Here is a 26,916-nt window from a genome sequence, read left to right on the forward strand (position 1 = left end):
GTAAATGTTAACATTCAAATAGTTATGAGTTACCCCATCTTTTGGAACTTTGAAAAATTTTAGTTACTTTTTAAATGTTCATTTATCTGAGAGAGAGAGATAGAGAGTGAGCAGGGGAGGAGCAGAGAGTGAGAGAGACAGAGAATCCCAAGCAGGCTCTGTGATGTCACCAAACCCTGAGATCATGACCTGAACTGAAACCAAGAGTAGGACAGTTAACCAACGGAGCCACGGAGGCACCCCTAAAAACTTTTATTTTGAAACAATTATAGATTCACGGAAAGCTGCAAAAATAGTACAGGGATGTCCCATGGACCCCCAGTCAGTTTCCCCCAATTGTAACATCTTACATAACTAGAATGCACTATGAAAGCCAATAAATTGACATTAGTACGATCTACAGATCTTATTTACATTTTACCAGTTTTACATGCACGTGTGTGTGTGCGCGCGCGCGCACGGTTCTATGCAATCTTATCACCTGTGTAGATTGCTGTAACCCCCACCACAAGCAGGCGACAGAATGAATTCACCTCTCAAAGATTCCCTATTCTCCAATTCTCCCTCGCTTTCCTCTCCCTCCATCTTTTGAAATGCTTTCTGTTTTTTCATATTTGATATTTCTAACTCTCTCTTCTTGAGAGGATGGGTCCTCCCATTGATACCTTGTGTTATTTTGAACACTGGAAGTAGAAAAGCACAGACAGCTAGGAAGTTGTAGGAAAACTTGTGTGCCTACTGGCAGGAAAATCAATACTAACACAAAAAGCCCTCCCAACAGAAATTATTCTTATTCCCATAATTGGCTGGTTTCCAGGAAAATGTACATTGGCTCTGTCTAGATAAAGACTTGGCGTGGTACTAAACTGATAGGAGCTCAACAAATATTTATCAGACAAGTACACTGACCCAACAGTGCATTCCACAACAGGTTCCTAAGAGAATGTGGAACAATTCTCCATTTGTTCCAGAGGGCAGTTGTTACCAAACCAGTAAAGCTTACTGTAAATGGAAAACTAATAAAGCTAGCAGGCCACCTATTTGTTTTTCCTATTTATGTATCCCTAAGTTATTTCTCCAGCAGGAGACAAAAAAAAAAAAAAATACACTACAGTACTGACTAAAGTCATTTACCTGAAACATCACTGCTATCAGGTGCCCTCCATTCCTAAAATCCACCTGACCCCTCTTCTCAGCACTGTGCAGACTGCCTTCTGACAGAAGGGAAAGGTGTAGACTGTGTAACCACTTAAGTAACATAGTTACCAAGTGCTGAGTGAGTTTACCTTGGTAGCAGACTGTAACGCTAAGAACTTTACTCATATTAGCTCATTTAATCCAAATAACAGCCCTGTGAGATACCTGCTTTTGTTTTCCTCATTTCACAGTTGAGAAAAGTTAAGAATGGAAATGTTTTGCTTCAAGCCACACAACTAGTGAGTGGAAGATGTGGGATTTGAACCACTGCTAGCGGGTCTTGGCCTTCATTAGGTCTGAGGTGTGACACAGAATCCATATGCAATACTCTGAAAAGCCCCCCCCCCCCCAAGCAGGGGAAATCTGATGTACTGATTCTTTGGGAAGCACTGCTGGAATCTACTTCCCGCAAGGAATCCCCTGCTATTCGAATGGGATGCAGACACAGAAAACCGATAAACTTCTATGAGAGATAACTTTGCTTCATAAATGTGTATTTCAGGTAGACAATGCTAAATGACTAGTGGCTTTTGCCTGATGCCCTGGGTAACAATGTATTATTTTTTTTTTAATTTTTTTTAACATTTATTTATTTTTGAGACAGAGAAAGAGCATGAACAGGGGAGGGTCAGAGAAAGAGAGAGACACAGAATCTGAAACAGGCTCCAGGCTCTGAGCTGTCAGCACAGAGCCCGACACGGGGCTTGAACCCACGGACCACGAGATCATGACCTGAGCCGAAGTCGGCCGCTTAACCGACTGAGCCACCCAGGCGCCCCACAATGTATTCTTTAAATTGTTTGTGTCTTTCTTTATAAATGCATGTTTCAGCTCATCAGACCACCGCCCCCCCGCCCCCCCCCCCCCCCCCCCCCCCCCCCCCGCCCCATAAGCCTGAGTGACTGCTACAAGCCCTTCCACCAGAAAGGTAATTAAATTACCTCATAGCCAGGAGAACACAAGTTCAGTTACTTCCAACACTGAAGTGGATGGATTCTGGCAGAACTCTCTATTTAAAGCTTTTGCATTTAATTTTCCTTTAGAAAGTAGGAGGCAAGGGTGAGGGAGAGATAGGCTCTGGATAGGAAGAAATAAAAATATGTATAATGCCATAAAAATGTTCCTTTAATCTGAAGCGTATCTGGACAAATACAGGTATATGAATGGACTTAATGAAATGTTCTTAACAAAATATAAAGACTGCCTGATGAGGAATGTGTGTGTGAATTAACATAAAAACTAGTTTTGTGGACACAGACCAACAGAATACTCATTGATTTGTTTCACTCACAAGAACAGGGAGGCAAATATCTCAGATCACACTTGATTTCAACATACCAAGCCAAGCCACTAATAAACCGCCCACAAAGAATGAAACTATTTTGAACTCGTCATTCTACAAATACACATTATAATATTAAGATATGCATAAAATTAAAAAAAAAAAAGATGTGCATAAAATTGTGTAAGGTAGAAAGTACTCGACCTTCCACTGAAAAGAGGAGGAGTCAAATATCCTGAAAGGGTTGGGACCCGCCTGCAGTCCCTCGGGAACTTCCTGTTGTCACCACACCTCTGGTGTAGTTATCTGAGCTCCCTCTGAGCAAAGCCCTCAGTGGAAACTCCAAGGCTCTGCAAAGGAAATTATTCTTGTGAATGTGACACACACTCTCTCCAGTTTCCATATGCTGAGATTATCCTTCTTCTTCAGTTTGATCTGCTTGGTGAAAACAGGTAGGTCATTTAATGAATGGTTTACTTAATTATTTAAAAAATATTATTTTATATTGTCACTTTGCATTTTATCAGCCCACTCCCTTCAGTGGACTTTTTGAATCTTATTTAGTCATTGTGAAGGAAAGAAGATACGGATTAAATGAACTTTCTAACCCTGAACATTTTTTTTTCAGTAATGAAAGAAATTATTATTCCTTTGAATTAACTTCTTCTGATGTATGAAAAATAAATGTGTTGGGAAATCTAAAGGTTATTTTCTTTCATAGTTAAGTTTTCTGTGCCTTTCCACCTCTATGAAATAAAATCATTTATGTTGTAGAAATTTTAAGTTTTGTTGTATTGTAATATCTAATACATAGAGGATAGGTTTTTATAAGCTTTCATACACTGAAGGTTTATTTAAATTATCTTTTAGGAAAACATAGTCTTATTATGTAAACCCCTTGGAATTGTGCCTAGCATATTGATAACTTAAAAATTATTAATGATAATGAATAAAAATTAAAACAGTGATGTACAGGGGCATCTGGCTGGCTCAGTTGGAAGGGCATGCAACTCTTGTTCTCTGGGTCATGAGTTTGAGCCCCACGTTTAGTGTAGAGATTACTAAATAAATAAAACTAATTTACACAATTACACGCAATTAAATTACACGCAAGATAACAAAAATAAAGTGAAATGCTGTTTTATTTTTATTTTAATTAATTAATTAATTAATTAATTTTTGAGAGAGAGAGAGAGAGAGCACGAGGAGGAGAGAGCTGCAGAGCAGAGGGAGAGAGAGAGAGAGAGAGAGAGAGAGAGAGAGAGAGAGATTGAGAATCCCAAGCAGGCTTCACGACCCTGGGATCATGACCTGAGCCGAAATCAAGAGTGGGAAGCTCACCTGACTGAAACCCCCAGGAGTCCCTGAAGTGAAATACTTTTTAAAAAGAAACTCAACACTTCTCAGCCTTCTTAGGAATCCAGTTCTTTTTCACATAGTTTATGGTAAAAAATTGGTACAGTTTTTTGAAGGGAAATGTGTTACATACAGTATCCATAAAAATGTTTATGCCATTTGAACTACTAAAACCATTGCTGAGAATTCATTCTAAAGAAATAACTTTTGAAAGGAAAAAAACTTGGGGCGCCTGTCTGGCTCAGCTGGAAGACCACGTGACTCTTGATCTCGGGGTTGAGACTGCAAGCTCTACACTGAATGTAGAGATTACTTAAATAAATAAAACTTAAAAAAATAAGAAAATAAAAGAAAAAAACTCATCTAGGAAGATGATTCTAACTATGTTATTTATAATAACTTGAAACTAGATATAGCAGAAATGTTTCTACACACAGTAATGGATCAAGTATCAACTTTTTAAAAAATGTAGCCTTTAAGATTCTGAAGCTATGCAGAAATGTGCAAACATGTTTATAAAATAATGCCAAATAGACAAAACAATTCACATTTATAAGTCAACAAAGATAACAGCTATGTTAAAATCACGTATGTATGTCTGTAGATAAAGTTTAGGAGGGAAATGGAAAAATTAGCTGTATTAGGATTTCAGGCTTATAAACAAATTTTTCTCAATTTGTGCTTTTGAAGCTGATTTAATAGTAAATTAAAATTATGCTAATGATGATATTTTTCACCGAGAAGTCAACCTTTTAAGAAGTGTGTGTTTATAATAATTTTTAAATTTAGAAAATGAACATAAATTTAGAGATAGTTTTAGGAGAGCGGAACTAACCCTGACACAAAAGCCTGATGATAACTTGTGGGTACTTTCTTTGAATCTCGCATTATGGATCTCTATACATAAAGTTGGAACTTAATGTTTTTGTGATCTGCCTTTTTACTTAACATCTCATCAGCAAGGTCTTTTTTAAATGATTCTAGAAGACTTACTGCTGAATGACAGAATCTAAGGAGAGACACAGCACAATAAACTTCTGTAGCTAGAAGGAAAAAACATAATTATAGCTGTAAACTAAATATAGATTTCTCAGCATCTGCAAAACCATGAACTTGCAACTTCCAGGAGAGAGGGTTTGAATAATAGGCACCTGATAGTGGAAATTATTCATCACAAGTACATCGACTTTTTGTTTTTCCCCTTCTTTAGCTTGCCGTCCAAAAATCAACAACTATTAAGATGTGATTCTGAAATGCAGAGAATATAGGTCATTCACTTTTGGAAATCTTTGTTTTGCTCTAACCTTTGTGATATCATGGCAGGAATATTTGCCGTAATTTTACCAGTGAATAAAGCAATCGCTAGCAAGCTCTAGTGTGCACCAGAATCGCCTGGGGATTTGTTTAAAATGCAGACCACCCTCAGAGATCCAGACTCGGTGGGTCTGGGGCGAGAGCTTAAAATCTGCATTTCTTCTAACAGACCTTCTGGTTTTTCAGCTGCAGGTGGTCCAAGGAAAAAAGTTGATAACTATTTTTCTAAATTAAGGCTCTTGTCATAAATATATTTTAAAGTTACTCTTCTGTCAATATTTTGGCTTATGGCAAATTTGTATAAAACTATGTAGATATTTGCCTAGGAGAAATAGCTTAGTGCCAAAAAAACAGAGAATTATTTCCTCAGATTTGAAATCCTCTACAGATAATTTATAACTCCATTTTTGGTGTGTGTGTGTGAGAGAGAGAGAGACACAGAGAGACAGAGAGACAGAGAAAGAGACAGAGACCGAGAGAGACTCCTTCCCTGACAGGGAGACAAAGGTGAGTAAGGGGGTGGAGTGTGAATGTGCATATTTATGTACATGATTAAGAGAAGAGAGTGAGGAAATCTAGTATCTCTTTTGTTTTCTCAGTTGTATTCTTAAAAAATGCTGGTGGTTCGAAGCAGATATGTCCAACCAAGAGAGCATTTTGCCCATATACTTCTTGCCTATAGTTATTGGGGTAAAAAATAAACAAGAGGGGCGCCTGGGTGGCTCAGTCGGCTAAGCGTCCAACTCTGGCTCAGGTCACGACCTCACAGTTTGTGAGTTCGAAAGCCCCCACGTCAGGCTCTGTGCTGACAGCTCAGAGCCTGGAGGCTGCTTCAGATTCTGTGTCTCCTCCTCTCTGCCCCTCCCCAGCTCAGCTCACGTTCTCTCTCTCTCTCTCTCTCTCTCTCTCTCTCTCTCTCTCTCTCTCAAAAATAAATAAACATTTAAAAAACAAACAAACAAGAGATACTCCACCAGGTTTGGCCCTAGTCAACTGTGAATGTTTCTGTTGGGGAGCAAGAATTTCCTGTCCCCTTCAAAGTGCTTCTAGCAGGTCTAAGAATCAAATCGACAGGAGACAGATTAATAGGAGAAAATCAAATTCCATACAGACATGGAAATTCCAAAGACAGGCAAGATGAAGCATATCTATCATTCTCAGCTAAGGAGAAGGTAGGGGTCTAGGAATGAATTCACAAGAAATGAATTCACAGGAAAATGAAAAAGAGTTAAGTGTTTGGTAAACATGTTTGCTGGACCAGTCAGAAACAATGCGACACAGAGAATTTTTATTATTTTATTTTATTTTATTTTGTTTTGTTTTGTTTTATTTTATTTTTTTATTTTAGAGAGGGAGTGTGAGGGAGAGGAAAAAAGAATCTTTAGCAGGTTTCATACCCGAGTTCGGAGCTGAAAGCAGAGCTCCATCTCACGACCGTGCGATTGTGAGATCCTGACCCGAGCCAAAATCAAGAGTTTCACACTTAACCTACTGAGCTACCCAGGACATACAGAACTTTGATCAAAGAGGCCTTGCTAGGTTACTCCCCATCTACCACACCTAGTTCATAACAGAAGGGTTACCTATGGTGATAGCTCTCTTCCTGGAGTAGGTCTTCTATCTAAATCCTTTTAGGGCGTTGAGGGGGAGGTAAAGAGCTTTTTCAGAATCTGCTGCGTTTTGATTGTTTTGTACCTGAAGATAATCTTCATGCCAACGTGGCCTGTTTGGAGGCAGCCTGCCCTTGGCCCCTACACTTCACCATCTGGCTCAGAACAGGTTTTTGTGTTTTTGTTTTTAATTAAAGTTCATTTATTTTATATATCTATATCTATCTATCTATAGAGAGAGAGTGTTAATTTCCAGATTTAAAAAATGTGATAGAATTTCATGGTAGGTAGATATTACTCCCCTCCCTCCCTTCTACTTCTGTTAAAAATAGGAGTTCAACTCATATTCTGATCTCTCCAAGGCAGTTTCTGGCCTAAAGGGATTTTCATTTCTGGGACTTTGGGAAATTACTTCAGAACATTGTTTTCAGGCAAGCATTAAAATGTGCTCTAGTGTGGGTTGCTGGAAACATGCTGGCTTCACCAATTAACATGTGGTGAGCTGTGTCCCAGACACTGACTAGTACCCGTTGCCCAGAATGCAGAATCCTCAACAGTGTATCCCTTAACCTTGGACTCAGTAAATATTTCAGGAAACATCAAGTCAGTATGCCTGACTGTGGACCTCAGTTCTAAAGAAGGTATGAGCACATCTGTGTCATGCTGGGGGGTAAGAGAAATGATTGCTTGAGCAAGCCCCGGAACCCAAAACTTGAAATAAAAGAAGTGTGAGTCAGGGCCACACTTGTTTCACTTCCTGACTACATACCATGCATCAAGATTAAATTAGGTGGAATTTCACGCCCATCGCTTGGGTTTGGTCACTGGACTACAATTCCCCAACCATAAATCTAAGAGAAACTGATACTTTTCTTTCTAATCAGTTGACCCAGCCACATTGAGAGGCTTAATAGGAAACGACCTGTGCTTATTGATTCTCATAGAATCTCAGAACTTTCTCTCCCCTTGCCCACACGTACAATTGCTTCATCAGTGGGTTATTTCTGTCTACAGTTCCATCTTCTCTTTTCACCAACTCTTTGGATCTGAGTCAGGAGCCTCTGCCTTTTTTTTTTTTTTTTTTTTTTTTTTTTTAGCCTCTGCTTTTTGTAGAAGTTTTCCCCAGGCAGAAATGTGGGAAATGAAATCCATCCCCAAAGCAGGTAGAAACTAAAAAGCTAGAAAACTGTGTGTGACACCAGAACAGCATGCTCCAGGGCAGTAGGCCTTCTGAAGATAAAGCAAAAGTATCCCTTGGAAGCTTCATCAGAAAAGGAGTGGGGTTGTCCGTGATCAATCCGAGGGAATCACACTTTTGTCTCCAACTGGGACTCAGATGAAACAGGTCAATCCAGGGAAACAAATGTCTGTTTAGTCTCTTGTATCCTAAATAAATACAGCCAGTGGTTAAAGTTCATGTCCTTCCAATCAAGAGGGCGTTTAGTCTATCCAGTACAGTTTTCTCTGGCAAAGATAAAACAAGATAACAGCTATAAGTAGTTCCTAAGCCTGAGAATAAGAGTAGTTTACTTTGCACAGGAACAGCCACAAACCCTCCTCAGAAAGGCTGACTGAAATGGGAGTTTTATTTAACCTCCAGTGGTACGAAATGGAGGTCCATCGGGGAAAGAAAATGAAGCTGGTTTTGATATTGACACAAAAAGAGAAACTTCTGCCCAGTTACCTCCAAAAGACTTTTCATCTTTTCACTCTGAAAAGTTGGAAATTATAGGAACCATTTCTTAAAACAGTTGTATTGAGATATAATTCACATACATGTAATTCACCCATTTAAAGTGTACAATTCAGTATTTTTACTACATACACAGATATATGCAACTCTCACCAGTCAATTTTAGAACATTTTCATGACCTCCAAGAGGAACCTGATACCCTTTAGTTATTGCACCCCTGTGTCCCCATCTCCCTTCATCCTCCAGCCCCTAGCAACCACTGATCTACCTTCTGTCTCTGTAGATTTCCCTATTCTGGATATTTCATGGGAATGGAATAGTATGATTTGTGGCCTTTGGTGACTAGCTTCTTTCACTTATAATGTTTTCAAGATTCATCCTCATTGTAGCATATTGTTGCAGGATTTTTTTACCTCAATACCCGGGGTTCATTGAATAGCTGCTTCGAAGAAGGAAGAGCAGGACACAAAATGAGCAGCAGGAAAAAGTTTATTAGAATATAATATCAGAAAGGATATTCGAAAGTGAATGCCCACAGCTATAGGCAAGGGTCCTTGTTTTATAAGGTTCTGGTCAGCCCTCCCATCCCTACCCACTTGTTCCTTCTTAGGCCCTAACCCTTATTGGCTTGATAGCTCTAGGTGCTGGGTTGTCCATCCTGATTGGCTCGATTCCGTTGTATGAAGGGTGCTCTATGGCCATATCATTCCTGTGGGTCATAAGTTTTATGATCTACTACTTGTTTTTAGTCAGGTCTTTTGTCAAATTCCAGAGGGGAACCTGAGGGGGAGTAAGTGGGTCTGTTACATTCTTAAGAGGACCCTTATGCCTGAGGGAGTTTGCTGTGGTCAGATACTCCCAGCATTGTTCCAAAATATGTGTTTTTCCCCACCCAGGGACCTCAGGTTCTAATTTTTCCCCCTCTGCCTAATGAATCCTACCTATCTTTTCTTATCATAATATGGAACTATGAATGTTAACTAAAGGATATTTAATAAGCCAAAAAACCTGCTTAACATAAAGGTGACAAAACATCTATTTGGTCAACATTTTAATTCCAAGAGTAAAGTATGATTATGTTCAGATCTTTTAAATAAAATTAAAAGAAAATTTTAATTTCTTGCTACATTAATTTTTTTGAGATTTGGGTTGTCTTTGGTCAGTAAGACTCCCCTGGAAATTTGTTTTCCTAAATAGAAGCCTCATGTCCTTTCAAACCAGCTAGCTTGCAGATCTTAGAATTTTGTGTCCAAAAGGAATGCAAGAGATTAGCTAAATCTCTAAGGAATGATGAACCAATCTCTCAGTGTGAGAAAAGGGATGGCCCAAATAATTTATTTGTTTTGTCTTGTTAATGACAGAGCCGGAACCAAACCATGTTCTCTGACCAGGTAGAGCACTGTTACTAATATGCTTCCCTTTTCCAAAATCCTTCCAAAATGATGGAAGGAAAGTAATTGGTACTTACTGAGCACTTGCTTTATAGCAAATCCCACGCTAAGCAATTTACTTATTTTATTTAGCCTTCACAACAACCCTTTAAGATCAGTACTATGTTGGGGAGCAAGAATTTCTTGTACCCTTCAAGGTGCTTCTAGCCAGACCAAGAATCAAAATGACATGAGACAAAAGAAAATCAAATTTAGGGGCGCTTGGGTGACTCAGTCCATTAAGTGCCTAACTTGTGATTTTGGCTCAGGTCATGATTTCAGGGTTTCATGGGTTGGAGCCCCGTCTAGGACTCTGAGCACTGGCCTCAGGGAGCCTGCTTGGGATTCTCCCTGTTTCCCTCTCTCTCTGCCTCTCCCTGACTCATATTCTGTCTCAAAATAAATACATAAACTTAAAAAAAAAAAAAAAGGAAAATCAAACTTAATTTAGTACCTATGGAGAATCCACACAGACATGGAAATTCCAAAGGACAGTCAGGCAAAATGTGGTATATATGTCATTCTAAACAGAGGAGAAGCAGGTATGGGTCTAGGACCTCAAAAGGAAGAAATGAATTCACAGGAAAATGAAAAAGTAAATATTTGGTCATCGTGTTTGCTGGGCCACTCAGAAACAATGGGGTAGAAAGAATTTTGGTCAAAGATGTCTTACTAGGTTCCTCCCTGTCTACAGTACCTACTTTATAACATAAGGTAGTCATCTATGGTGATAGCTATCTTCCTGGAACAGGTCCTCTATCTAAATTCTTTTTAGGCAGTTAAGGGGGAGGTAAAGAGGTTTTCCTGAATCTGCTTTTTGATTGCTTTTTAACTCAAAATAATCTTCATGCCAAGTAGCCCATGTTGGAGTGGACTGCCCTTGGCCCCTGCAACTATTAACCCAACTCATCTTCCACATCATCAACAACTATTAATTTTTAAGCATTTACTGTGCACCAGTGAATGCTTGCCTTATTAATTAATTAATTAATTAATTAATTTATTTAATTCTTTTCTTTCTCTCTTCTTCTTCTTCTTCTTCTTCTTCTTCTTCTTCTTCTTCTTCTTTTTTTAATTGAGAGAGAGAGGCAGAGAGAGAGAGAATCCCAAGCAGGCTCCAGGCCCAGCTAGGAGCCTGACCCAGAGCTCAATCTCATGACCTGACAGAAATCAACAGTTGGACGCTTAACTGACTGACCCACCAAGGCACCCTGCAGCTAATGCTTTAGATACTTCATAGACATTATGTCTATTTCTCACAACAATCCTGACAGCAGGGCTAGGATCAGGGTAAAGTCAGTGAGGCACTCACCAGGTGCAAAATTTAAGGGGATAAGGGACACCTAAACTCAATAATCAAGATAAATTATATTTATGATTTTAAAGCAATAAAAATTTTATCTTTCACGATATTTTAATGCAATGTGCAAATGCTATTTTAATATTTAAGTGATATTTTACTGCAAATAATACTATGAATATCATTAATAATGCATTCTCACAATGCATAACAAATGATTTGGATAAGTGATACTTTTTTGGCATAAGTGATATTTTAGTGTAATGTCTTTGAGAAATGAAAATCCATGCAAATAAGTCAATGATGAAAAAAATCAAAATTTTAATAAAGATAGACTGTTTTACAACTCTGTGTTATTGTATAATGGAAAAGGTCATTTCCAATCAGCCAGCCATTCCTGGGTCTGTGCCATGTTTCTTTCCTTGCTAGGTGGTTTGGTTTATGAGAGTTAACAATGATATATAAACAGTCTGAATAACAAAGGGCTATATCTATGATCATGGCTTTAAGTTTACTTATTTATTTTGAGAGAGACAGAGAGAAAGAACGAGCTGGGGAGGGGCAGAGGGAGAGGGGGACAGAGGATCCACAGCAGGCTCTGTGCTTACAGTAGAGAGCCTGAAGCAGGGCTCAAACTCATGAACGTTGAGATCAAGACTTGAGCCAAAGTTGGACGCTTAACCAACTGAGCCACTCAGCTACTCCTATGGTCCTGTGTTTTGACTGACTGTAGAGGTTTTACAAACTTTCCCACCGATTCAAAATCTGGGAGGATATTTTGATAAGTATATATATAGTTTTTTCTCTTTTGCCTCAGGCTCAATATGGCTCAGCAGAGCACTGCCTGACAGATTGGCATTACTATGGTCATTTTACACATGTGAAACTGAGGCTCAGAGAGGTTAGATAATTAATTACCTGAGGTCACATAGCTAGGAGGCAATGGAGTTGACTTCAAGTCTAGATCTGACTCTAAAATCCGTGCTTCCAAATCGGATTTGGGTATTATGTTTATGACGTTAGACCAGGTTGTCAAACTTTTTCCATGAAGAGCCAGATAGTAAATATTTTCAGCTTTGTGGGTCATTGGTCACTTTTACAATCATTCAACTTTGCCTTTCCTTATAACAGGAAAGCAGCCATAGACAATACATAAATGGTCACGGCCAACTTGGCCTGTGGGCGACCATGCATTAGATCATAACAAAATACCTCAGGCACAAATATGTTATTTCTGAAGATGTTCTATCCAGATTTCTTTGACATCCTATCCTACTCTACTCTTATCTCTGGCTGCTCTCCATAGGAGTCTGAATTCCTCATTGGATAGGAGATATCACCCATCCGATTGTTATTTTCCAATTGTTAACAGGAACTGGCACTTCAGAGTAATTGAATTTCAAAATAAGCTGAAGAGGAAAGGCCATGTTTTTCCGGCTTCCAATAAACTCTAATAGAAGAGGTTAAGCTTTAGAAACCAGTTTAACATGTTCTGGGTTACTTGGTTAAAGGCTCTATTAATACTACTTCTGAGTAAACTTGACTTTGTACCAAAACAACACAATAACCAAAAAGAGGTTTGCTTTCTGAATTATTTTAGAAATATAAACTAGAAATTAAATATAAATAAAAAGAACTATATTTATGAGGGTAAAGCAATTTAACAAATTTGCTATTCACAAATATCAGGTCCTTGCATGCCCTCCAAATTGAGAATTTGGGACCCAACATGTCAAGTTCCTGCTCTAGGTGCTGGGGCACAATAGTAGACAAAAAACAACACAGCGTTTACCCTCAAGGAACTTAAACTAACTTGTAACATGTCCAAAGTAAACTTAAACTAATTTGGAACATAATTCCAAATTAAGATAAATTTATGTCCAAAATAAGATAAATTTAATATTTTCCTTTAAAATGTTACTAATTCTTGAGGGGAAAATAATGAATAACCTTAGGTAGTTTTAAGCAGAGAACATCAGAAATGGAATGGATAACCCATTTTTGTTTGCGTATTATTTTGCAGAGCTTATCACCTGCAGACATATTTTTTACATAGTTTCAGTCATAATGCATGTGTCACTTCATACTCCATTTATGTTATAAACATGACATCATACACTATTTGCAGCGTTCAGATGGATCATTCTGAATGACTGAATAATGTGTTAACAGGTTGATATTCGCTTCTTCATGCAACGTTTATTGGTGCCAACTCTAAGCCAGACTCTGTTGTTGGCACAGGGTATATACAACAATGGATAAACAGATCAGTTATCTTGGAGCATCTACACGAGCAGGGGAAATTATTTCAGAACAAAGAAAGAATGCTTCAGGCGTGTGGTAGGAAAAAAGCAAGTAGCATATAAGGGACAAAGCTCTCTAGAGTGGAATTCAATATAAGAAGAAAGTAGAATAAATAATAAATCCTGGGGGAAAGAATACTGTTCGAAGCCAGGTCGTCATTTAGGCCTAGGAATTCATTTATGGATATGAATAAACTTAGGAACTATATTACCCATTAACCCTTCTTGAAAAGGCAGTAATATTTAAAAATAAATATTTAAGACTCTACGTAGAGTTCTGTGTACCCACAGAAACAGAGAGTTTCTGTTCTATTTACTCAGAGTATCTATGCTACCTCCTCATTTTCTACCAAGAAAGACAAGAAAGTTTAACACACGTTCCCTTTCACACCTTCTCTGTTCCCTCCTTCAGAACATACACACACATTTTAAAAAAATGTTTATTATTTATTCTGAGAGAGAGGGAGGGAGAGAAGCAAGTGGTGGGTGAGTGGGGTGGGGGGGGGGGAGGCGGGGGCTCAGAGAGGAAGAGAGAGAATCCCAAGCAGATTCCACACTGTCAGTGCAGAGCCTGTCACGGGGCTTGATCTCACAGACCGTGAGATCATGACCTGAGCCGAAATCGAGAGTAGGACACTTAACCGACCGAGTCACCAGGTGCTGTTTAAATATTTATTCTGAAACTCAAAAAGGAATCACTAGATGAACTAAAAAGAATTTTGGAACTAGTGAAAAGCAGGAGGTAGACACTGGATCAGTAGGGAGAAGTACTGAGTGTGCTGATACCATCATCATTTTTTTAATTTAAAAAATTATTTATTTTTTTAACGTTTATTTTATTTTTTGAGACAGAGACAGAGCATGAGTGAAGGAGGGGCAGAGAGAGAGGGAGACACAGAATCCAAAGCAGACTCCAGGCTCTGAGCTGTCAACACTGAGCCCCACACGGGTCCCGAATCCACAAACCATGAGATCATGACCTGAACTGAAGTCGGATGTTTAACCGACTGAGCCACCCAAGCATCCCTTAGATACTGTCTGTCACTAACGCAAGGACTAGAGCAGAGTAAGGGAAAACAACTGTTTTGACCAAGGACAGCAGCAGGAAACATGGCAGAAGTTAGAAACGTGCTCCCCAGTAGTCTGAAATACAGCTTCCAGATCCCCAAGAATTCTTGCTAGGGGTTCACACCGGTGGATAATGAAGTCTGAATAAATATACCCATGTTTGGAATCTGGAGCAGCTCTGTATGTAGTCTGCTTCTGGCCTACAGTCCACACATTTACATCCCATGAACAAAGATGTGGGTATTTCATATCAAGTTATAAAGGTAAACACCAGAAAAATTAAAGCAGGCAATAATCTTCCCAGTATGAGAAAGAATACGTAAATGAGAACAACAGAGTGAGACAACAGGGCAATCCATATGGCAACAGATGGTAAAGCAAGAATGCACTAAAATCAGAAAACATAGCATTACAGTATTAAGTCCATGCGTGTCAGCTGGGGTCCTCCCAGAAGCAGACACCGTCACGGGGCTGGACACACGAGCGATCTACCTGAGGAACTGTGTGGGAAGGACAAAGGAGGTGGGGGCAAGCAGAGAGAGCCTTTCCCCAACAATGCACATCTGACATGCAGGAAAGCGGGGGCGAGGAAGGATTGCACAGGAAGAGCTCAGCACAGTTGTGAGGATCCTTCAGCCAGGCTGATGGGGTGTGTCTGAGCCAGTTATTGGAATCTCACGTGAGGCAGGAGGAGCCTGCCTGGCCTGGCTCTAGTACCCCACTGTGGGTACTCAGTCACTGGCTGGGAGCGGCCTGCGGGAGCCACGGCTTCATGTGAACACTGTGGAGTGGCCGGAGGCACAGGTGACTCAGCCGTGCTCCCTGCAGCAGGGTCTAGTGAAGGCAGATCTGAGCCAGGCACTTCTATGGCCTCCACACCAATTATGTCTGTTAGGCCAATAAACGTGAACTCACCTATTTTGTTTAAAATATTTTATTATTTTTTTTATATTTGAGAGAGAGAAAGAGACAGAGTGCGAGCAGGGGAGGGGCAGAGAGACGGAGACAGAATCTGAAGCAGGCTCCAGGCCCTGAGCTGTGAGCACAGAGCCCAACGTGGGGCTCGAACACCCAAGCAGTGAGATCATGACCTGAGCCGAAGTCGGATGCTTACCTGACTGAGCCACTCAGGTGCCCCTCATGTATTTTGTTGGAAAGGGTTCTCAGATTGGGCCATAAAATAAAACCCAGCTAGATGCTATATGAAAGATCCCTTAAAACACAGGGATTCAAAGGTTACAAAGGATAAAAACACGGTAGGCAAATGCTAACAAAAAGACGGTCTAGTTATAGCTTGTAATATTATTTGGTGGAATTCAAGGCAAATAAAGCACATAAAAATGAAGAAGGGTATAATACCTGAAATATTAAGTCTAGGTAATAAAAGTAAAAATCTATGAAAATAAAACTTAATAGTTTGGGAACTTGAATTTGTCCTTCAGTGTAATGATGTTATACTTTGCTAAAGGGATCTTCCATTCTTAGTATTTAAGTACATTATTTCACGATGATGTAAAAGAAGATTCTTGATTCCCAGACCAGGTGAAACTCCCCGTTTAATCCTCATTTTATACCATATTTCTTTTAACATGGCATACATCACAAGTTGCAATTTCATACTTGTTTGTGTGTTTTACTTCATTAATGCCTGACTCTCCCTCTAAAATGCCGCCTGACCCAGAACCTAGGAGAAAGCAGACTCTTGTTGGATGAATTGCACATTTCTTCCGAGGATGAGAGAAAATATATATAAAGCTGTTATAATATTTTGTACTGAGAGAAAGGAACGAGGAAATCCATTTTTCACTCAGTACTTACAATGGGCTTTTCCAGAGCCCAATGCATGCATTGAAAAATACATGAAGTCAGAGTGGTTCTAGCAAATGAAAAATAAATATCAACTTGTTCCGGAGGCTCCTGGGTGGCTCAGTCGGTTAAGCATCCGATTTCAGCTCAGGTCATGATCTCACAGTTTGTCAGTTCAAGCCCCACATTGGGCTCTTTGCTGTCAGCACAGAGCCTGCTTTGGATCCTCTGTCCCCCTCCCTCTCTGTCTCTCTCTCTCTCTCTGAAAAATAAATCTTAAAAAAATCCACTTGTTCTGTCCTTTTTGCCTTTCAGTAACTGTCCGTTGTAAAGGGTCTGGTAAAGGCTCAGCAAGTCAAGGAGGTTGGCTGAGCTGTTCCATAGACATGAAAGGTGTGGCGGATGTGCTGAGAAATAGCTCTGGCCCAAACTTTACGACTCTTACCTGAGCCTTCCAATGACTCAGATATGTGACTTCTGACACACTGGCCTAATATTGCTCAAAACAAACAGATCTCTTCTTTGGAAGGGGATCTCTCCCTTCTCCAGTATGACCTCATTTGTGATTAATCTGAAAGCATTCCTTTCTGGGGCAGGTAGGTGGCAAGTGAAAGATGGCATGATTTCCCCAGGCCACCTGGTGAGTCAGTTACACAACAAGGAACAAAGCCCAGTTTTACTGATGGCTAAGACCAAGAGGCTCAGCCCTACCTCATGACACCTCCTGTTCAGTAAAATGACTAATTAAACAGTCAATTATGTGCTCTGGGTCTTGCTCTACAAGCACCAGACAAGTTTCAATCCACATTCTCTACGAGCATGCAATCTACAGGAAGAGAAAAATGGAAGAGGCCAAGAGATGGAGAAAATATTTACATAGGTGAGTGAGTAATTCTGGCATTTAAGGCACAACATAGTGACTGTAGTTAATTATACCGTACTGTATACTTGAAATTTGCTAAGAGAGTAGATCTAAAATGTTCTTGCCACATACACAAAAATATGTAACTATGTGGGCGCATTAACCTTATTGTGGAAATCATTTTATAATGTACGCATATATCAAATCATCATGTTTTACCCTTTAAACTTACTCCAATGTTACTTGTTGACTATATCTCAATTAAGCTGTGGGAGGGGGGAGGACAGACAATTGTAAGCATGCCTCACTGTATATACTACTTGCCAGTGTAGAGCAAAAGGAGGAATATGTGAGTTTGGGGCTCAATTTTTAACCAGTATTTTCTAGGGTGAGGGATTTCAAAGCCTCAATTTTTAACCTTCTATTTGAGCTTCTTCTGCCTCTTCTATTTTGGCACTTCATTCATTGCTGAGTATCCAGAGCCTCTGCAAGAAGTTTTAAATAAAAGAATACATAGGGGAGCCCGGGTGGCTCAGTCAGTTAAGCGTCTGACTTTGGCTCAGGTCATAATATCATGGTTCTTGAATTGGAGCCCCACGTCTGGCTCTGTGCTGACAGCTCAGAGCCTGGAGCCTGCTTCAGATTCTGTGTCTCCCTTTCTCTCTGCCCCTCCCTACCCACCCCCCTTTAAAAATAAATAAACATAAAAAAAAGCATACACAAATGGACCCAGGTTATTAGAAAGGGTAGAGGGGCGCCAGAGTGGCTCAGTCAGTTAAGCGTCTAACTTCAGCTAAAATCATGATCTCACAGTTTGTGAATTAGAGCCCCGCATCGGGCTCTGTGCTGACAGCTCAGAGCCTAAAGCCTGCTTTGGATTTCTGTCTCCCTCTCTCTCTGCCCCTCTCCTGGTCTCTCTCTCTCTCTCTCTCTCTCTCTCTCTCTCTCTCTCTCTCTCTCAAAAATAAGCATTAAAAAAAAAAAAGAAAGAAAGAAAGGGCAGAGATGCCAGGATGAAGTCTGTTCTGAGGCTCAGAATGAGGGAAGAGCAATTCCTGGGTATGTAAGTATAGATTGACTGAGAATAAGGGCCCAGGACAAATGGTTCTTAAATTTCTACTGGAGGAAGACACAGCAGGTGTTTCCCAAGGTACTCCTGTCTCCTTTTGGCCAGTCGCAAGTCAACAGTCTTCTTCTTCTATGCCCTCCCATGAAGAATGGTCATCCATAGGACCTTGCCCCCTCTACTGAATAGCTAAAGGACCATCTCCAACTTGTACCTAGGGACTGTTTGTTGTTCCACTTCACCTCCTTCTGGACTCTTCTCTCTCAGCCAAGTAGGATGGAGGAGAGTGTGCCCTAATAGTTTTAAATCGTTTTTGTAATTAAAAAAAAAAAAAAAAGTTTTCTCAAACATCATATTGTTGGGTCTGTATGCCAATGTTGACCTGAGCTTTCATTTGATTGAGATTCATGATCACGGCCTTATACAATGTTGCAAAAGTAACACTTTATTTCAGTACTCAAGGACCCCAAAGCCCTCCTTCCTTCCTAACTCCTCTTTCAAGTTGCATCTTGATCTTTAGTTTATTTCCAACTTCCTGTTCCCTTTCAAGCAGATTTAAGCATTCTTGCCTACCTTCATTTTCTGATATCAGAACTTGCAACCTCCCTCCTGCTTTGCATGCTACTGATACGGCTCTTGCCCTTTCTTTTTCCCTTTTATTTAAGCCTTTCTTTGAAAATAATTTTAAACTTACAGAAAAGCTATAAGAACTCTTTAAAAATACACAGAACACCAATAATCCTTTACATGGACTCAACTACTGCTAACATTTTGCTACAAATGCTTTATCATTTACTGTCTCTCTTTGCCTCTAATTTTTTTTTTCTGAGCCATTTGAGAATAAGTTGGCCATTTAGTTATAGATAAACACTTTAGTTGTATTTCCTAAGAATTCAGATTTTCTCCTACAAAACCACTATATAGTTATCAACCTCAATTAATGTAACGCCAATACCATAATTTTATCTGATTTAGTGTTCATAGCCCAATTTTGTCAATTGACCCAATAATTTCTTGTATAGCAATTTTTTTCTTCCATGGCAGGATCCAGTCTAAGACCAGATAACTGCACTTATTCATCATCCTACCTCTTCAGTCTCCTTTAATCTAGAGCATTTCCACAGTCTTTCTTTGTCATTTATGACATTGATGTTTTTTAAGAATAGAGGCCTTTTTTATTTTTAATTTTTAAAACTTTTTTTCTTGAAAAAAATTTTTTTTTTTTTTGGTGCCATAAGCCCCCTTCCCTGGCAGCCTGGCCACAGCTACATCACACCCAGCTCCTACAGGTCCTTTAAAAAAAAAAAAAAAAAAAAGAATATTCCTCATTTTGTGTTTGTCTGGTTTTTCCCCCATAATTAGGTTCAGGTTAATACATTCCCCACTGGAATACGACAGCAAGAGGCACATGTGTCCATCTGCCCCTCAACGGTAATGTTTAGTTTGACAACCTAGTCAAGGTGTTGTTCCATTTCTCCATTGCACAGTTACTACTTTCCCCTTACTCATTAGCAGTCTGTGGGAGGAAGTTTGAGGAAATACACATGTGCTCCTTCTCAAAATAACCACCTCCTCAGTTTAATTCTTGCATAACCAATTTATTATGATGGCTGCCAAATGATGAGTTTCAACCCCAGTGTTCACTCCACATTTACCAGCTGGCATTCAGCACTACACCTTAAGAGTCCTCCTCTCTCTTCCATTTATTTGTTTCTTTGCTTGCTTATCTTGTTTCTTTGCTTGTTTATCCTGTTTCTTTGCTTGTTACAGAATCGTGGATCCGTTGTTTCCCTAAAGGTCTATAGTTCATTACTGTCCTTAATTATTTTGTGCTCAAATTATCCCAGATCTGGCCAGCAGAAGCCCCTTCAAGCTGGCTTTCTAGGTCCTTGTGACATGTTTTTAAACACTCGCTTACACTCTGCCACGACAAGATGTTCCACCTTCATCATTTGCTTTTCTCCACCTCATCCCCAACCTTTCTCCTAAAGCCATCCTTAGAGCTTACTCAGCAGGATGAATGCTAGGTTGCTTGAGGAACAAAGAAGGATAGGGTCCAAGAAGGCACCGTGGTTCAACTGTTTCAGATGCTACTGAAAGGGTCAGGGCAAGGCACATCACGTTCTCCGCTGTTGTCCCAGGCAGGTGCTCTAGACAAGGAAAGAGGTGTTTGGACCATGCAGATACAGTTACTGAGACCTCTACTAGGTGCTGGGCACTGTGAGGGATACATGGATTACAAAACACCATTCCAAGGAAGTGGGCCAGCAAGATAGACACACATGTACGTAAATATCCATCATGCACCCCTGAAAGTGTTTTCATTTTGCTGTCAATGAGACATACACAAGGTTTTGGGGAGTTCTGGGATGAAAGAGTATTAGGGCTGGGAGAGTTGGAGGAGGCTTCATTGGGGTGACTTTTGGATTAGACCTTGAAGGACAGTAAGACTTGGAAAAATGGTTTTCCTGCTGAAGAAGAAGTCACTACTTATGTGTGCTGAATAACGTATGACTTTGCAACTTCATTCAACTAGATCCAGCCTCCTGCTGGGTGCTGTAAAGCACAGAAGGAACTCCAGTGAATGTAGGGCAGCACTCTTGTTTGACGCCCAGCTAAGGAAAGAATTGTCATGCCATCTAATTTTTATTTTCAGACACAGATGAAACATGTCCTTCATTCACCAAACTGAGCTTTCACAGTGCAGTGGTTGGTACAGGACTAAATGTGAAGTTGATGCTCTACACCAGAAAAAATCTGACCTGTGCACAAGTCATCAACTCCACAATTTTGGGGAACTTGAATGTGACCAAGAAAACCACCTTTATTGTCCATGGATTCCGACCTACAGGCTCCCCTCCAGTTTGGATGGAGGACTTGGTACAGAGTTTGCTCTCCGTAGAAGACATGAATGTGATTGTTGTTGATTGGAATCGAGGAGCTACAACTGTGATATATAACCACGCCTCTAGTAAGACCAGAAAAGTAGCAGAAGTCTTGAAGAAATTTATCGACCAGGTGTTGGTAAGAGAGCATTCTCTGACATCATTCAGGGGCAAATTGAAGCTGGCCCATTATCTGGAGATTTAAAACCAAGAGATAGCTGCAGTGAACAGAGGGACTATTTTAAAAACCTGAATAAGCCCCAGGGAAGCTAGACTGAACGCCTAGAGGGAAGGCCCATAGATATGGTTGTGCAAGTTGTGCGCTGCACATCTAAGGGAGCACAGCTGTCATTGTACATGTCACAGATCTATATATTTATTATGATATTGTCCCACCAATAACAGTAAAGTGTCCTCAGGAAGGGACATCTTTTCCTAATTCACATAAAGGTGTCTTACGGGTCAGAGAGATTTTTGTCTAGGGGTTTTCTGGCTTCACTGTAGAGAGATTCCTCATCTTCTATAAGTATTCCTTTTCCTAGAAAAGCCTAAGATTTACTGACCAGATTATCCAAAAACCAAAACTGATGAACATGGTCTGATGAGAGATTTGTGTGTGTGTGTATGATTTATATTTTTAGAAGACTCACAAAGATTAAATAGATCTTGAATTTTATTTAGTGATCTATCTCATGAATTGCCCCCCTTTATAAAAACAACAACAAAAAGTTACTTTATATCAGGACTATTTCAGAGAGAATTAGGTCAGGTGGCCACTGTGGCCAGAGGGAGCAGAAGTTTCACAAAGCTTTCCACTAAAGACACAGCCCTGGGAAAGTGAATATTAAAATGACTCATGACAGGCTGTCCCAGCAGACTGTGGTCAGTGTCGTCCCCCACGCCCACCCCTTCCTTTCCTTCCTTCTCTCTCCATGGAGAATTCATTAACTGAGCCAGCCTGAAGATAAAGGAGGTTATCAAAATGTTTCTTTGCCCTTCTCCTCAACTGGGAGGGATTTAAAGATGTCTCAGCTTGGTTTCTAGCAGAAGCATGAATAGAGACACCATGGCATAAAGGTTAAGGCACAGGCGTCGAGTTGAACAGACTGGTTTGACTCCTGCTCTGCCCCTCTCCAATTGCCTGATATTGGGCAGGTTACTTCGACGCTGGGCCTCAGTTTCCGCATCTGTATAATCAAAGAAGAATGTTTACTTTGTTGTTGTGACATTTAAATGAGCTCATAGGTATAAGTTGCTTAGAAATGTTTCTCCAAAGAAGTGTCTTCAAAGTCAAGTTTAGGCAATTTCTCCAAATGTTGTCAACTCCATGGCCCCTCACAATTTATAACGATGGACCTCTTAAAATTCCAGGTAGAAGGAGCTTCTCTTGACAACATTTATATGATTGGAGTAAGTCTAGGAGCCCACATATCCGGGTTTGTTGGAAAGATGTACAATGGGCAGCTGGGAAGAATTACAGGTAAGGCTTCCTGTGAATGGACATGGGGTAGTTGGCCTGGGCAGGATGTTCACTGGGAGATCATGATACAGACAATTCAAGTCTTTGGGTTCAAAGCCAGCTCTTCCAATTATTTAACCTCTCTGAGTGTGTGTCCTTTTGTGCAAAGGTGAAGCCATGATAATACTGACTTCAGGTTATTATTTAATAAAATATGTGCAAAACACTCAGTAAGTTGTATATGCCATAGAAAACGTTGGTGGTAACTTTATTTCTCTTATGGTTAGGAATAACAGCTATGTCCCATGGGGATTTGATCTGTGCTGTCCAAACAGCGATCTTCCTTTCATTTAATCTAATATAGCCTGAACTACATACGTAATATGTTTCCATCCCCAGGCACAGCTGGAATCTCATGATAGGAAAATGAGACGGGAATTTTGATAGAGGGGTTTACTCTCTGAATATCAGCTTTCAGGACAAAGCTAAATGAAAACTCAGAAACAGCAGGTGAAATCCCAAACAAAGGTTCCTTTGCTGGGTTCTCTTGCCTACTGCTCCAGTAACTTTCCACAGCTACAGAGGATGGGATGAGGGAGGCTTTCTGTTTCAGAGACTCAAGTCTTCTCCCCCCATTCATACCCTTCCCAGAATCCATTCTTACACACAGAGAACTATTTTCAATCTAGGAAATCCGGAGGGTAGTAGACAATGAGGAAGAAGAGGTTCAAACCAACTATACTTGTGAGGTAAACTTTTAGGGCCACTGTTTCTAAATGTGCTTCCTGGTACCCCTGGGCAAGTCATTCTCTCTCTCTCTCTGTGTCACATGTGCGCGTGCACACACACACACACACACACGCGCGCGGTCACGCGCATCATGGATGTCTCCTTTAGCCCTGCTATTTGAGGTCACATTGTTCTGTTTTTCCTGGATATTTTCTCTCACTTTCACACCAGGGGCCAAGGCCTCCCTCATCTTATTTACCTGCTTTCCTCGGGAGGCAGAGCGCTTTTTTACATTTTTCACATTATTATTATTTTTGTTTTAGACTGCAACATGTCCTTTTAAAAAATTTCATTTCCCTTATGGGATCAAAGGACAGGTAGCTTGAATCTGCTTGTGTCCCTTATCTGTTGGGAACTCTTCTTCTGGTGGGTGGGACTCTCCCTGAGAGTGTGTTAAGAACCTGAACAGCTCTCCAAAAAAAAAAAAAAAAGTCCTGATTTTTAGTGTCTGCTGATCTCCATGGTCTGAATACTCTCACCACTGCTGATTTCAAGCTACCAGTCTGACATTAATAACCACAAAGTTTGGGAAGAGATGAGCAAAATCTGCCCTCCAGTCCTGGGCCTGGAGGGCTCCAGCCCACCACTACTTCATTCAGTCTCACCCCCAGCTTGGTTCCCAACAAACATGCTCCCATGACTATTGTGAATGTGAGTGCAGTGTAACCTGCTTTCTGACCGTGGAAATTCCCCAAGCCAGTCTGCCTTCCACTCTGGGCCCACGTGGCCTGGACTCAGCTAATGGTCCACAGCTCAATTTTCTGTGGCCCCTGACTTTCCCATGTCCTCCGGATTCCTCATCCTCTCTGATCCCCAAAGTCAAATCTCAGCTGTTCTCCAGAGCGGCTTCAGGGGTGAAGTGTTCCCCTTCTCTGCTCACCTTCCACCACCTTTTCTGACTGGGTTCACCAAATTGTAGAGTGGGAACTTGGTCTGTTGCCTAAGGATGAAATTCATACCCAACTCCCCCAATTGGATGGTTCTGCTTTTAATTATCTGGCCTGTAATGGCGGCTTTTTTCTTCCATTTCTCTTTCTTCTGACATTTTGTTTTTTCTCTCCAGGCACATCTCCTGGTTTCTCAGTAACTTCTTAGTTTTTCTTTTTTTTTTTTTTTTTAAATTTTAAGTAGGCTCCCTGCCCAGTGTGGGGCTTGAACTCACGACCTTGAGATTAAGTCTCATGCTCTACCAACTGAGCCAGCCAGGCACCACTATTTCTCTTTAGCTTCTTTAGCACAAGATGGCAGAGCATAAGTGGATTTTAAAATATTCCAAGTACCTACATCACTTGATAATATATTACATTTGCTTCTCAAACTTAAGGGTGTAAAAAAATCTCCTTAGGGGTGCTGGTTACAATGCCAACTTGCTGAATCAGCACTCTGGGGGTGGGGTCCAGAAGTCTACTTAAAAAAAATTTTTTTTAATGTTTATTTATTTTTGAGACAGAGAGAGACAGAGCATGAATGGGGGAGGGTCAGAGAGAGAGAGGGAGACACAGAATCTGAAGCAGGCTCCAGGCTCTGAGCTGTCAGCACAGAGCCTGATGTAGGGCTCAAACTCACAGACCGTGAGATCATGACCTGAGCCGAAGTTGGAAGCTCAACAGACTGAGCCACTCAGGTGCCCTTAGAAGTCTATTTTTAACACAATGCAGGTGGTCTGAACACCATACTTTGAGAAATGACCATAGAGCTATGCTGTCCAATATAGTAGCCACTAACTAACTACATGTAGCCACTGAGCACTTGAAATGTGGCTAATGCAAACTGAGATGTTCTGTAAGTGCAAGATACACACTGGATTTCAAAGACTAAGTAAAAAGAAAAGGATATTAAAAATCTCAATTTTTGTATATGGAGTATATGTTGAAATGATAATATTTTAGATATGCTAGGTTAAATAAAATGGGTTAGATACAATGTGTTATTGAAATTAATTCTCCTCTGGGTGACTGGGTGGCTCAGTTGGTTGAGCGTCCAACTGATTTTGGCTCAGGTCACGATCGCAGTGTCATCGGATTGAGTCCCGAGTCAGGCCCTGTGCTGAACATGGAGCCTGCTTAAGATTCTCTCTCTCCCTCTGCCTCTCTCCCTTGCTCACAGACTCTCTCTCTCTCTCAAATCAATAAATAAAATTTAAAAAAATAAAAAAATTAATTCTCCTTAATTCTATTTACTTTTTTAAAATTGGCTTCTAGAAATTTTAAAATTATATACGTAGCTCACATTATTGGACAGTGGTGCCTTAGAGAGTTCATGGTGAGGTTGGGGATGGGAATATGAGGCCCCTGAAACCGCATGCAAAATGTCAGCTGTCTGTCCTGGGGAGAGGTATATTTTGGATGTCCAGGGAGAGGTCTAGGACTTTCATCAAATTCTCTAACTGGTTAATACTGTAATAAAAGCCAATGAGGGGCACCTGGGTGGCTCAGTCGGTTGGGCATCCGACTTCAGCTCAGGTCATGATCTCACAGTTCATGAGTTTGAGCCCCATGTCAGTCTCTGTGCTGACAGCTTGGAGCCTGGAGCCTGCTTCAGATTCTGTGTCTCCCTCTCTGTCTGCCCCTCCCCCACTCATGCTCGCTCTCTCTCTCTCTCTCTCTCTCTCTCTCTCAAAAGTAAATAAACATTAAAAAAAATTAAAAAATAAAAGCCAATGAGCACTATCTAGACACTTTCTTGGTGATCTTTAGGCAATAAGAAAGAGCTCCATTTTCTCATTTTGTTTCTAGTCTATAATAATCTCAAAATGTTCTGGATTCAGATCTAGGAGTCCTTTTATATGTCTTCTGAGGTAGCCATTGATTCCACCTCCATTTTGCAGATTAAAAAAAACTGAGGCTCAGAGAAGTAAAGTGACCTGCCTAAGGTCATACAGCTGGTTGGTGCTAGGTTTGGGGCCCCACGTCACATCTGTCTGACTTCAATGGTCTCTGTCCACACAAAATATATCGCTTATTGGGCACTTTAACTGTGATTTTTGGCTGACATTGTAAGCTGATTATTTGCTACGAATTGTCACTAAGGTGATCATATATCCAAGCTCACTATCCCTGTCTCCATTTGTGCCTTCTGTCCTGACATAATTGTCAATAGTGCCCTCATCACTCTCAAATTTGCCCTGGTTTGAATGTTATATAGTAAACCAATTTATCTGCTATAGATCCAGAGGTTGCTACAAACTGGGGCTCTGACTGTTCATTTCCTTAGACCAGAAGGGCTTCCTGAGCAAACTCTTTCCAAGATTATGAGTTTCTCACGCTGTGTTGAGGATGTCCTGCCGACTTGGGTGTCTGGGTGTTCATCCATCTCACATCAGTTTCAGTTGAGAACCAACCAAGGAAGAAGAAAAGCTGGAGGGGTGGGGAAGAGAAAGATAAGGAAAGGAGGCAGATAAAGACAAGCCTCAAGGAAGCAAAGTGTTGGCAGAGGAGAAATAGAAAGATTGAGGCTAGAACCAGGGAAGTCGAGGCAAGAATGCTACCTCTTGGA

The 26,916-nt window shown here is 40.5% G+C and overlaps 1 protein-coding gene and 1 long non-coding RNA gene across 2 annotated transcripts in view; one reads left to right on the plus strand and one right to left on the minus strand.

Annotated features, from left to right (window-relative positions):
* Positions 1-2,735: 2,735 nt before the first annotated feature.
* LIPH (lipase H) overlaps positions 2,736-26,916 on the plus strand; it is a 45,389-nt gene continuing 21,208 nt past the window's right edge. Inside the window, exons 1-3 of the mRNA XM_007083645.3 lie at positions 2,736-2,931; positions 20,945-21,312; positions 22,545-22,653. Coding sequence (XP_007083707.2) covers positions 2,883-2,931; positions 20,945-21,312; positions 22,545-22,653 — 526 coding nt within the window. The 5' untranslated portion in view covers positions 2,736-2,882. The remainder of the gene's footprint in view (positions 2,932-20,944; positions 21,313-22,544; positions 22,654-26,916) is intronic.
* The window catches only part of LOC102965397, a 48,960-nt gene continuing 28,522 nt past the window's right edge, over positions 6,479-26,916 (minus strand). The window contains exon 3 of the long non-coding RNA XR_006207823.1: positions 6,479-8,223. This is a non-coding gene — a long non-coding RNA (uncharacterized LOC102965397). The remainder of the gene's footprint in view (positions 8,224-26,916) is intronic.

Source organism: Panthera tigris, chromosome C2 (genome assembly GCF_018350195.1).
Source record: "Panthera tigris isolate Pti1 chromosome C2, P.tigris_Pti1_mat1.1, whole genome shotgun sequence".
In the NCBI taxonomy this organism is placed as follows: Eukaryota; Metazoa; Chordata; class Mammalia; order Carnivora; family Felidae; genus Panthera; species Panthera tigris.